The sequence below is a fragment of the Epinephelus moara genome, chromosome 17, assembly GCF_006386435.1.
Source record: "Epinephelus moara isolate mb chromosome 17, YSFRI_EMoa_1.0, whole genome shotgun sequence".
Lineage (NCBI taxonomy): Eukaryota > Metazoa > Chordata > Actinopteri > Perciformes > Serranidae > Epinephelus > Epinephelus moara.
Window position 1 is genome coordinate 7,281,664 of NC_065522.1, and position 12,748 is coordinate 7,294,411.

Sequence of the window (12,748 nt, forward strand, 5' to 3'; positions counted from 1 at the left end):
GGTGAACAGGCTGGAAATCATCGATTGTTAAATTACCAGAGATCAAAAAGTCAGCGTAATCATTTAAACAAAGTGCTGACCCCATCAGGTGTATGCTGTTGTTGCTGTCCTACTAATGACTTATAAGTTAAACCAACAAGTTGCTTTCTTTATGGTGTCCAACCTGAAGGAGCGGAGCTCTGTAAATGAATCTGTAATGAGAGTTTGAAGTATGAAAACCTTTTACACTCGGCAAATTGTTCACTGAATGAATGGACCCTTTCTTCCATCAATAAAAACTTAAATAACCACAAAAGAAAAAGTTGTTAAAATTCCATTTAAATAGATGAGAGTTTACAAAGTCTGTGTGAGAGGGGGAATAATCAGACAGACAGGCAGCCAGTGCTTATTGAAGGAGGGAGGTGGGAGAGGACAAGATAGGAATCACTGAATCTCATCTAAAAAACAAAAAAACAATCTTTTCTTTGTGGAAAAAGTAGAAATTAAAATACTCCCCTCAACCTTCCTTTACCTCTCCTGACCTCCATCCCTCTCCAGCACTTGTGGTCAGTAGTAAAATTCACATAAAACTACACATATACACAGAATACATAAACACAGAGTGCCATCATTTTACCCCTCAAAGCAGACAAGACGAGAAAGAAAAAAAACATTGTGCCGTTAAAAAAGTCTCCAGTAATGGATGAAAAAAAAGAGCTAGGAAGCTTCAACAGAGACAGAAACACAGAATTTTAACTTAAAGTACCGTTCAAACATTCAATATTTGGCATAAATGGAGTATATAAGAGATTGTGTGGGATGTTTTAAGGGCATATTTACCCTAAAATAAAATGCAAATAAGCTGTTCCTTTGTCCATTGGTAATTCTGGAAACAAGAGAACTGTTTTTCAGAGCGACACATGATGGCAATAAGAGGTAACTCTTTGAATTTTGAGGCTTCAGTTAAATTAAACTGTGACAGGACTTCTTACCACATTATCTTACACTACAACAATTAGAACTTGTTAAATTGAGCAAATCTACAGTGTTGTGATTAGAAGTCAAGTGAATACCCTCATGTGTTTGCCTCATTTGGGGATTCAGACTCCACATTTCGAGTGCATTTTTACTTTAAATGTCATAGTGCAGCTTTAAGTCGTCATCTGAAGACTGTCTCCTACAGCAGCGTTGCTATTTAAGCACAATGTCCTTCTCTAGGCTGCAAAAGTGGCAAGCTAACTGCCATAACAAACATGTACACACACACAAACACTGAGCGGACTCTTTCCATTTAGTGGGCAAGAGCAGATGTCTCATCAAGAGATTAACTTCTGGCCACAAACACACACACACATACACACACACACACAAAGCCATGCAGAGTCTCATAATCTGCGATATTTGTAAAATTACTGAGGTTCTTCCCGAATGTGTGTGTGCGTGTCCTGTTTTCAAACGGGGTTAGATTGGATGGGATGAGGATTTTACCGGCTTTTGGCCACTGAACCAATAAACTGTGTCCGTGTGTGTGTGTGTGTGTGTGTGTGGCAAACCACTATGTGTGGATAGAACTTTCATAGAGGCCTCAGTAGATATACAGTGTGGGGAATGTGTGCGAAAGTGAGTGTTGCGTCACTAAAACCCACCATTCTTTACCCTCAAACACACACACACACACACACACACTTGTTTCTAGCCAGATGGATGTCTGCTGACCGCCCCCCATGCGACCTTGGCTGGATTTCGATCGGAGGTTAAAGGCCAGAGATTTTTTTTTCCCAACCAATGACGCTGCAGATCCTGCTGAGACAGGTGTATGAGTGAGTGTGTGTCAGGGTACAGTATAATAGGATAATCGGGCATGAATGGAAGGTTCAAACCACCAATTTAGATTACACAGCAAATGCTGCAGCACCACCTGCTGGTCAGCTACTGCCATTACAGCTAAAAACGTCAGGTTTTTTTTTAAAGTCTCTAAAAAATTATGCCTTATTTTCCCTCTTGATACTCAATTCTGGAAAATTTTTCTCTAACCTTTACCTTTTTACTTGAGAAGGTGGAAAGGATGTGTAGTTTTTAAATAGTTCCTCATCTATGTGTAGAATGTGAGGCCTTTATAAAGCAATAGGTCTAACATTGCTCCAAACCAAAAATCAAAAATTTGCAGTGAGACTTTTTCTTACCATTAAGATTAAACGCTTGGGCCAGGTGTATGTATGTCACAATGTTTTTCTGAGCAAAAGCAGCCGTTATCTAACCCCGCTTCTCTCTCTACACTGTTTAAAGCTTTCAAAAGGTATCAATAAAGTTGTTAAAGCTGTTACAAACAGAAAGCTTTCGTAAAAACAGTGTGAACATGAAGCTCGTGGTGTGGCGATAAACCACAGCAACACTTACTGAGCAGACAAACATGGAAACAATGCTAAGAAAAAGATCTCAAAGAACATGACGTTAAAAAGACAGAGACAAAATGTAAAAAAGGTTAAAAAAAAAAAGTTTGGTTATGATTCTTATGAAATCTTCCAACAAAAGTCATGATGTGCATCTGACAAAAACAGCAAAATAAAAAATAATATAGCTCTGTAGACAAGAACAAAAACAGTCTGTAATAAAAAAGGAATAAAATTAGTAAATAATTAATATCATTACTATCCCACATTATAATCATTATAGACCCCAGTTGAATGTACTGTATGTATTTTCTTTTTTACAAGTAATAGTTTTAACTGAACGACATCTCCGCCTCTGACAGGACGGGAGTGGTGGACGAGGAAGTGGAATCTGCCAGTGAGGCCATGCTATTGTCCATGCTCCTGTTCCAGCTGCTCCGATTGGGCGTCGACGGGTACGAGGGCGTGGAGCAGTTGGAGGGTGGACCCGAGCCGGAGCTGGGGCTGCTGTGATTGGACAAGGGCGAGAACAGGGCGTCTTTTCGGAGACCTTTGTTTTGGAGCTCCAGCTGAAGGTGCTCGCAGATTTCCTCTGGTAGTCGCTGATGCTCCTGCTCCAGGTCCCTCTCCAGCTGAGACTGGAGCTGCATGAGAAACACCAGGAAAGTATATAGGAGAGTATATTCAAGCACTTCAATGTGTGTGTGTGAGTCGATGTGTTTTCTGCTCACCTGTGGAAGTTCATCATCTAAGTGTTGCAGCACCTCCCGTTGTCTCAGTGTTAGCTTTTCCTGTCTCCTGGTCTGAGCCTCCTCCAGCTGGAGTGCGAGGAAGGGAGGAAGATTTAGGAAGGAAAAAGGAAAGGGTCAGTGGGAGGAAGATTTGAGGGGAGTTGCATATGTGGAGGAATGAAACGGCAGGAGAGGTATGTAAGAGGCGATTTTAGGAACAAACAGTCAAAAAGGAAAACATAGGGATAAGAAAAGGAAGGATGGCAACGTGGATTAAGAGGCCAAAAGATTGGCGAATAAGGGAGGAAGGGAAAAGAAGATAGTGTGTGAGAAGAGTGGAGTAAAGTTGATGACAATGGCAGAAAAATGTACTATAAAGTAGATAAATCCTCAAGGACTGCTGGTGATAAGAGTGTGTGTGTGCGTGTTAGAGTGGATACTTACCCCACGGATTAGGGAGACAGAATCTTGAATATGTTTCCTGTTGATCTCATTCAGGTCCCTACAGAGAGGGATAGGAGGAGAAAGAGCGAGAAAAATAAAAGGAAAAATGATGAAAGGCAGAACCAAAATAAGGTCTGACTGATCCAATATCCAATGAAAAAGTTGATTACGTTTCAGCCTTGTCTTTGTCGCGGCTCTTGGCTTCACTGATGCTGTTCTGACGCTTCCTGTCCAGGATCTTCTGGAGCTCTTTCTTCTCCCTGCAAACAAGATGACATCACAACAAATTGCAAATTTCACAGAGGACTTTTTTGTGAATGTTACTGGAAAAAAAACAGACACATCTAGGAATCAAAGTCACCTGGCGTAAAAAGAAATAGCTTTAGCCCTATGGCGTACACTGAGACTTAAAGGTCCAGTGTGTATGATTAAAGGAGATTTAGTGCCATCTAGTGGTGAGGAACGCAAATTGCAACCAGCTAAAACTCCTCCTGGTTAAATTTCCTTCAGTGTTCATTGTTCAGGGTTTTTTTACTGGGAGCCGAATTCTCAGCAGAGGTCTCCTCCTCAGACTCTGTGATTTAAACCAGTCAAAACACCGAAGCACTAAAGCAGTTTCACATTGCAAATCAGTGTTTCTCTGACACTGTTCGGCACTTTGCAGACAGGCTTGCCCAGCACCTACTAATGTGTGCTCACCTTTTTTCTCCCCATAACTTAAAATCCAAATGTTAGGGAGGTTTTTACCAGGAGCTGAATTATCCGCAGAGGTCTCCTTCACTTCAAAATGAATGGACCAGGTGATTTAAACCAATAAAAACAGTCAATAAAACAGTTTCCTAAATCCCACACACTGGACCTTTAAATATACTACAATATTAACTTAAAGCGGAAAGTCACTCTGGCAATGACTTCTGTGTCCTGTCCCAACTTTTCTTGTTCGGCCGTGCAAGGTGAGACAGCTGCACTTACTTCTCACACGTCTCCTTGAGCTTCTTCAGCTGAGCTGCTTGGCATTCACTGGCCGTCTCCTTTAACTTCTGGAAGGCCTAAAAACACACCACAGCAGACGACGACGTGTCAACGAATCACTGTGCAGATGTACAGTAGCGCCATAAAGTTTCTTAGAGGTCAGCGAACGATGAACTCTGTGTGAGTGTACGAGTATTTAAGAATTCAAGGGAGGGATACAGTGTTATTCCAAGTGTGTCACCTTGAGTATGTCTAAGTGTGCAAAGATTGGGGGGAGTGCACTGACGCGTTAATACACAGGTGTGTGTCATTACCTCCTGCAGGTGTGTTTGTTGCTTCTCTCTCTCCAGCGAGTGGAGCTGCTGTCGGAGCTTCAGCAGTTCTTGCATCTGCCATTCCCTCAGCTGGACCGTCTGCTTCTCAAGCTCCTGATCCAGCGCCGTCAGCTCACGTTGCACTGGCTCATAGGGCTCGCTGAACACACACACAAGGTCAGGTTTAGTTACCACCTATCTATTTTTGCATCATCAATCTATCTAAGTATTTCATCATATCTGTTCCCCCTTTCCTCTCTCCTTTACTGGTACTTCTTGAGATCTCTTTCCACTTTATGCACAGCATAAAGCCATCCATCCTTACTTTTTCTTGATGCTACGTTTGAGGTGCTTCTCCATCTGACTGCGTTTCCTCTGGGTGTCAGACTGAAGCTGGCTAGTCCGACTCTTCTGCTCCTTGCTCAGATTCCACACCTGCAAACACACACAAGCAAAAACCAACTTATTTTCCAGCGCACAATAAAAAAAGATATTTCTGTATCTTCTGCCAACACAGGGGACTTTTCATATCCAGTTTCTATGCAGAGCTGAAATATTCCAACAAGTGCAGTGAAAAATGCATACGGATCAAAATAGGTGTGTTTCCACTGTGTCTGTGAGCGTACCTTCTTGAGATGTTTCTTACGCATCTCTTTGAGCTCTTTGCTTTGTTTCTTTAGCAGCTTCATGTAACTCTTCTGCTGCCTCAGTTCCTCTATAGACTGGGCCTGGATGTCTGAGAGACAGACAGACAGAAAGAGAGTTAGTATGGAGGCCAATAATCAATGTCATGTACAACTGTACATCTAGCTGACACCAAGCCACTCCTTGTGTGTCTAATTTCAAAATGGCCATAAAATACATTCTCTACATGCAGCTGACCCACAAATGATTTCACGTATTTGGGTGTGGAATGAATGCAGAAATGACCTTACCTGCCAGCACAGTGGCTATGAGGTCTTCCTTCTGATTTGGTGCTACACACAAACACAAACACACACACACACACGTGGAAAAACAAACAAACAGGAAAAGCACACAGACAGTGTGTGTGAAATGGATGATGGGACAATGAGCCAGAAACACCCGGCAGAAACTCATTGTGCCCACTGCAATGAACAAAACAGTGTGCATGGCTTTAGTGTAAGTTTATCACATCAGTTAATCTTCAGTGGAATAGAAAAACAGTTTCTTGGATTTTCTAAGAAATTAAGTTATTATGCATGAAAAGGTGATATTTGGGAGATGCATGATTTTCACAACACAGTGAAAAAAGAAAGCTTCACTTGTTGGAATTTCCTGAAGACAAGTGAAAAGATTACACTGACTATTTGTGCAGTGAAGACAGATACATTGACATGTTATTATATGCTAAAATTAGCATATAATACTCCTCTCCGCAGCAGGCTGATACAGCGTAGAAACTTTTTGACCTCTAAACTTGCTCCATAACCAAACTGGCAACCAAGTCATTCACAGTGGTAGATTACAAGTATCAATCATTAAAAGTGATATCAATCTTCTGTGTGTTAGAATAACATAACACCCTTTGGAGGTAAATGACAAGTGTGTGCATTTACATGTAGACATTAAGACAACATTTGTGGCTGTGTGTGTGTAACGTGTAAAGGTCTCTACCTGGTGCAGGTACTTTGAGGATGTCAGGGGCTTCGTCCGGTGAGCAGGGGGGGAGGGTGTGGAAGGGGGAGGAGAGTCGACCACCTGGAATGACTTCACACTCTCCCTTGGTCTCTCCCTCTTTGGGATGGTTAGGGACAGGCTGGACAAAAACAACAGGAAGATGAAATTGAGTAACTGAGTAACTGTCGGTCTATCTGACTAATGGGGTACAGATATTTCATAAACGAGGGGGTGTGGGGAAATTTGGTCCACAAACATGTTCTGACGTCCCTGTTATTGTTCAATGAACAGATGTGTCTTACCTCACTGTTGTCCTCTATGAGAACAGCCAGCTGTGTCTCTCTCTTGTGCAATTGACTGATGTGCTTAATGGGGTTGGTCAGAGCCTCTGCGTATTCTGAAAATACACACAAACAAACACACACACACGCACACACACACAAATAAGACAAAGAGCGCCTTAACGTCATTGATATCCACAAGTTTATATATATACATATATATATATATATATATATATATATATATATATATACATATACAAGTTTATATATTTGGTAAGTGTTTTATGGTAAGTCCAAGTCAAGTCACAGGTCTTCCAACTCAAGGTTCTTGACTAACTTTAAAATTGTGACATTGATTTGCAGTGTTTGACTCCATCAGGTCACTGAAGACTTCTCTTTCAAAGTCCTGATTTTACATAGCTGAGGCCAAGGCATTTTGATAAATATGTTTCCAGGTTTTATGGTGTCAAAGTCAAATAAATTTGTTTTATTTTAAGCCTCAAGTCAGTGTAGCTGTTTCCCCCTTTCCAGTCCTTATGCTAAGGTAAGATAACTGTCTGCTGACTGTAGCTTCATTTATATTGTACAGATATGACAGTGGTTTCAATCTTTTCATCTAACTCCTGGCAAGACTGCAAATAAGTGCATTTCTCAACATGTCAAATTATTCCTTTTAATGGCATTAAGATTGCCTGAAAACCAGTGGCATGGTGTGACTTTTCCACTAGGTGGGCCTACAGCCCTGTGGGTAACTCTGTGTATTTTGGCTGAAACCACTGTGAGGGAATCTGGTGTTTTGGATGTCGGTGATGTGGCGGTGTTTTTGTTCGAGTGCTCTGTACAGATCTATCATCTGCCCGCACCTGTTTTCATCCCCTGATCTCTGAAGCTCTGTGTGCCACCACTGACTGGCAAAGGCGGTGGTGTCAAAGCACAGATGTCCCCAGGGACCACCGGTAGACAATAACCATATATTCTGAGGTTTATAAAAATGTACCTAAATTCACAAGTACGTAGGATATTACTATAGAAATTCCTGTACTATGTTGCAGTGAATCAATATTATTTTCATCAATCTTAACCATCATTGCTACTAGCTGATCTGAGCAGCTATATGCTAGCAGGCACACCTCGTCAAGTAGCATTCTAGCTACCGCAGTGTTGCCAGGTTGGTCCAAAAACATCTTTTTTTTTAGCCAGAAATGAATACACAAAGAAAAAAATATGAAAACTATGACAACTACTACGTCAAACCAGCCCAAAATTGTGTCAACCCACCCAAAATAATTTTTACCAACATAATCTCTCCTAAAGCTGCCCAATAGGGTGGAAAATTCACCAATCTGGCAATATTTCTTGGTCATAAAATCTTTGCGCCCTAGATCTAGTTATTTTTAGCATGCAGTGTCAACCAATCAGAGGCCACCGGGAAAATCTAATATACTACACAAATACTGCAGGCAGTACTTCTTCATTAGTCATTGCACGTTTCTCTTATAATTTATGATTTATGTGAGAGTCACAGCTGAAATTTATACAACAATAAAACAAACGGTTATTCATTAAAATATGTATTTTGCAACTGGAACTTCAGGAGGTGTGCACACCAGCTCTCTTAATCTATCACACACCACTAGTTGAAAACTAGTTAGTATTTAAAGACGTCAACATTGTTATCTAAAAGTAATGGATAAATTGTTAAAATAGTTAACTAGAGAAAATGGATAAGCAACTGAAATAGATAAAAGTAACGGTATTTCTCATATTGTCAAACGATTACTTTAAGGTACGTACGTTTAAAGTTAGTCAAGTCAGGTGATTTAAGTGGGATGTGAGGTCAGAGCTGCAAAGTGCTGTTGTCAATGTGGTGTTCTTACCCTGGTGTTCATTGGGGATGTAGTCCTGAGCTTCAGTGTAAACCAGCAGCGAGGGCAGCAGGAGGGGCTGGTTCAGTTCATTCTTCAGGTTGATGTAGTGGTAGCCTAGAAGGAAGGAAGAAACAAATAAATAAATGACTGCAGTCAATTAGTGCTGGACAAGCAAAGGTAAAGCAGCATGTAAACAGGTCATCAGTTTGGTTACAACCAGACTTCTCTAAATGCTTGACATTATGAGTGTGTTTATGGGTGTTTGCGTCTGCACTGACCAGGTCTAATGGCTGACACAGGGAGGATCCGATGTCCAATAAACTTGCCGTTTTCTTCAAACACTGCTATCCTCAGAGAGGCCAGTGTAGGGAGGACCACCTGGAGACAGAAGGGTGTTAATGGGAGAAGTTTAGAGAGCATGTAACAGAGGACAGACAGTGAAGAGTAAGGGAAAAATCTGAAAGACATTTGAATCCTACCTTATTAAAAACAAACATGTCATCGTCCCACACAGGGTCCAGAGAGTTCCCATTGGACGTTTTGGTTCTGTACTTCCTCTTGGTGTCAGCAGGAAGGCCAAACATGTCCACTTCCACGTACACACCGACCTTTTTATCAGTCAGGAACTGACCTGACATCACCTGGTGGATGTTAAATTATACATGTCTATTATAACAACTCTTATACAGAACTTTTCCAAATGATGACATGTTTGTTCTTACCCTAATTTTGATGGTATTGGCGACTATACCGTCCACTATGTTTTCTGTAAAAGGGTCAAAGTGTTTGTCCGTCCTTCTCATGAACTCAGGTTTCAGCAGGTAGCCGCTGTGGCCGTTGTACTCGAACACACCCATGTTCAGCTGCATAGGGAGGTCTGGTACAGAGGAATGGGGAGATGATGAATCAAAGGGGGGAGAGAGATGAGAAAGAGCACGAAAGGTAGGGAAGAAAGGGGTTTACAGGGATGAATATTGAGATCCTTGAACAGTTAAAGTATCTTAAATTAAAGTTAAAGCAAAACTTTACATTTTTCAAGACCTTATTTGTGTTTATTGGTTCTGTGGATACTGTGCACTTTGGCCATCTGAGGCTGAAATAAGCAGACTCACCCAGGGTCTGGAAGTTTAGCGCCACCATCTGGCAACCGACATTCCAGAAGAGCTGAGGCATGTAGTTGGAGCTGTCAACCCTTGTTCCTTTAGGATAGATTCGGCTTAGTTGATTTTTATTGTACCTGGAGGAGTGCTGTTAAGACCCAAACTCTGTATAAGAGGCATACGTGTGCATAGTTTCTTACATGTTGTAAATTGCAGCATATAAAAGGCACACTTGACATTTAACATGTTGGGGGAGACACTACAGGTGAAAATAGTTTATTTCATTACCTGGTCAATTTTTAAGATTGTCTTAAGATGTCTTCTTTAAGATTAGTGGAAAGAAAACATCCAAAATTCACATTGGGTGTTTATTTTAGATCAGATTTATGTTCTGGAAAATCATGCAAAATGTGCATGTTGAATTAAATAATGTGTCATTGGCATATTTAAACATAACATTTCAGACAACTTGTGATACAAAAAAGTGTTTTAATGTAAGTAATGACCTGTGGAAGTTTGATGGTGACATCTATTGGTTAAAAGTTTTACCCTGTTTACCTGTTATGTCTAAAAATGTATGGAATTTAACATTACACATCTTTAAAGTTCCAGTGTGTTGGATTTAGGGGGGATGTAATGGCAGAAATGAAATAAAATATTCAGACCTATGTTTAATCACTGTATAATCACCTGAAACTAATAATTGTTGTGTTTACGTGACAGAATAAGCTGTTTACATGGACATACGGAGCTGGTTCCACAGAATTAACCATGTTGTTTCTACAGTAGCCCAGAATGGACAAACAAATCACTGGCTCAAGATAGGGCCATTCGTGTTTTTGGATCAGCCACTGTAGTTCTCCCACACGCTTGGCACATGGGAGAAGTTTCAGTTGCAATCTACTGCTTCACCACTAGATGCCACTAAATCCTACACTCAAGACCTTTAAAGGGCCAGAAATCCCCACTTCAGTCGCACTTACATACACTAGACTTTTTGGTTTTATTCCAATCTATATTCTGAAGGTTTTTACAAATGGGGTTGTTCAAATATTAATCAGAGACTGATTTAGATAAAATTTTGGACCTAAAAACATGTTGAAAATTGATTCTTTTTAATGGCTGTTAACAGTATTTTCTGATTTATGTAGTGATAAAACGAGATATCCAAAATTCCATTGGTAGAAACCCTTGACTCTAATATTAGAGACAAAATGAAACAAGATTTTTTTTCAACCTGGCTTTATCCCGTGTTTAGATTTCTGTTCCGGAAATGTATGAAAATTAGCGCATATCTAATAATATAATACCTCATTTGCAGATTTAAACATAAAATTTCAGAAACCGATAATCCCTTTAATGTAAGTAATCAACTGAGAAAGTCATCAGTTAGTTTAAAGTTTCAACCTGTTCACCTGTAATGTCTCCCCTTATGGTCAAAAGACTTTCTTGTCAGCTTTGAAGACTTTTTCACACTCTCTACTTTCCATGCTAATAAAGAGTTCCAACACAAAAGAGGCATTTGAACACACCAAATATTTCAAAGACACACCAACATAAACCCTATTTCTTAAAAGAAGCTCAAGTTTTCATGCAATGACAAACTTCCAGGGATACTCGACAAACTCGATGGGGGAGCTCTTCAGGGTGTCCATGCCTTTCGTTTCCACGAAAGACGACATTTCAAAGTACTTCCTCCTCTCTGGTGGACAGAAAGCGTGAAAAAAAAAAGAACTCAGAAAAATTGACACAAGTACAGGAATTGATTAAGATAATGTATGTGCGACAGGTCTGTATGACAAGACTGATCATTAACCACAAATGAGTCGGCACAGCCGGCCTGCCTGCCTAATGAGCTACATGAGAGAGGTGCTTAAAACTAACGAGGCTTATCCAAAGCCCTCATACACACTTTTTTTTTCTTTTACTTCATATCTCCTCTGCACATAAAGTGAGGACATCTTCCTGTCTCTTTATCACTCACACACACACTTACTGTTCGCCACCTCGAAGCTCTTGAATTTGACAGGTTCAATGTAGTTGACAAGAGTCGACATCTCCTCTGTGGCGTTCACCTCACTGCTGGCTGTACCCTGAGGGAGGCAGATAGCACTAATCCATCAATCAGCCCGTCAGCCAGTCAAACACACTGTCAGCCCTGATCCTGTGTGGCTCCTACCTCATCGGAGTTTGGCTTTTTCAACTCTGCCGCTGGTTCGTCCTCCTCATCCTCCTCACTTTCTCCCTCACCTCCTGTTCGATGTAATACATGCACGTTATAAAGAGCTACTGGGGAGCACAGTGGCTGCCTTTATAATACATATATCTATCTACACCTTCCTCTACAACCCACCAATGGATTTACGAGGCTCCGAGTCTTTGACCATCCTCTCAGCCAGCTTCTCCTCCCCGTTAGACAGGAGCTGGCTTCCCTCACCATCTGTCAGAGGGCAGTCTACACAGAGAGCAGCAAACTCTATCTCACTATTAACATCTACATGCAGTAAATGGTATATATTAGCCCAAGACTATACAGGTTTCATTCCCCCAAACATGACAGAAGCTGCATCATTGGCTGTATCATTACAACCAATGCAATCTAAACCAATACAGATACATGCGCTCACCGTTGTTGGGCGACGACTGCTCCTCCAGCTCTCTGCGTCGTATGCTGCCACTACTCGAGGGTCGGTGGTGGTGGTGTTTCTTCTTGTTTTTGATGAGAATCTTCCCCATCATCTCCTGCGGTGAGGGGAGGGGCTGACCGGGGTCCAGCTGAAGACACAGGAAAGACACAACGATAAATTGGAAAGAAATTGGATTTATTTCATTTCATCTATTTGGACTTTCACTGCAAACCCTGCGTTAACTTTTTGCTATAGTTAAAAACTTGTAGGAAAACACTAGAATGAAAAAATGCATATCTCAACCAGTGTGTTTGGAACACAGATGTGCTTTCACATCATCTATATTTTTGTATTTATGCAAACTTGTGTGTTTCAGCAAACCCCATTGTGTGCCTCTT

The 12,748-nt window shown here is 41.0% G+C and overlaps 1 protein-coding gene across 1 annotated transcript in view; it reads right to left on the reverse strand.

The window, feature by feature from the left end:
• Positions 1-302: 302 nt before the first annotated feature.
• The window catches only part of plcb3 (phospholipase C, beta 3 (phosphatidylinositol-specific)), a 54,642-nt gene continuing 42,196 nt past the window's right edge, over positions 303-12,748 (reverse strand). The window contains exons 14-34 of the mRNA XM_050066776.1: positions 12,351-12,498; positions 12,077-12,178; positions 11,903-11,976; positions 11,720-11,816; positions 11,341-11,425; positions 9,736-9,860; positions 9,346-9,500; positions 9,103-9,264; positions 8,902-9,001; positions 8,633-8,737; positions 6,774-6,868; positions 6,469-6,610; positions 5,766-5,807; positions 5,457-5,566; positions 5,156-5,265; positions 4,831-4,990; positions 4,517-4,593; positions 3,715-3,804; positions 3,545-3,602; positions 3,101-3,187; positions 303-3,013 (exon numbers count right to left, since the gene is read on the reverse strand). Coding sequence (XP_049922733.1) covers positions 2,702-3,013; positions 3,101-3,187; positions 3,545-3,602; positions 3,715-3,804; positions 4,517-4,593; positions 4,831-4,990; positions 5,156-5,265; positions 5,457-5,566; positions 5,766-5,807; positions 6,469-6,610; positions 6,774-6,868; positions 8,633-8,737; positions 8,902-9,001; positions 9,103-9,264; positions 9,346-9,500; positions 9,736-9,860; positions 11,341-11,425; positions 11,720-11,816; positions 11,903-11,976; positions 12,077-12,178; positions 12,351-12,498 — 2,436 coding nt within the window. The 3' untranslated portion in view covers positions 303-2,701. The remainder of the gene's footprint in view (positions 3,014-3,100; positions 3,188-3,544; positions 3,603-3,714; positions 3,805-4,516; positions 4,594-4,830; positions 4,991-5,155; positions 5,266-5,456; positions 5,567-5,765; positions 5,808-6,468; positions 6,611-6,773; positions 6,869-8,632; positions 8,738-8,901; positions 9,002-9,102; positions 9,265-9,345; positions 9,501-9,735; positions 9,861-11,340; positions 11,426-11,719; positions 11,817-11,902; positions 11,977-12,076; positions 12,179-12,350; positions 12,499-12,748) is intronic.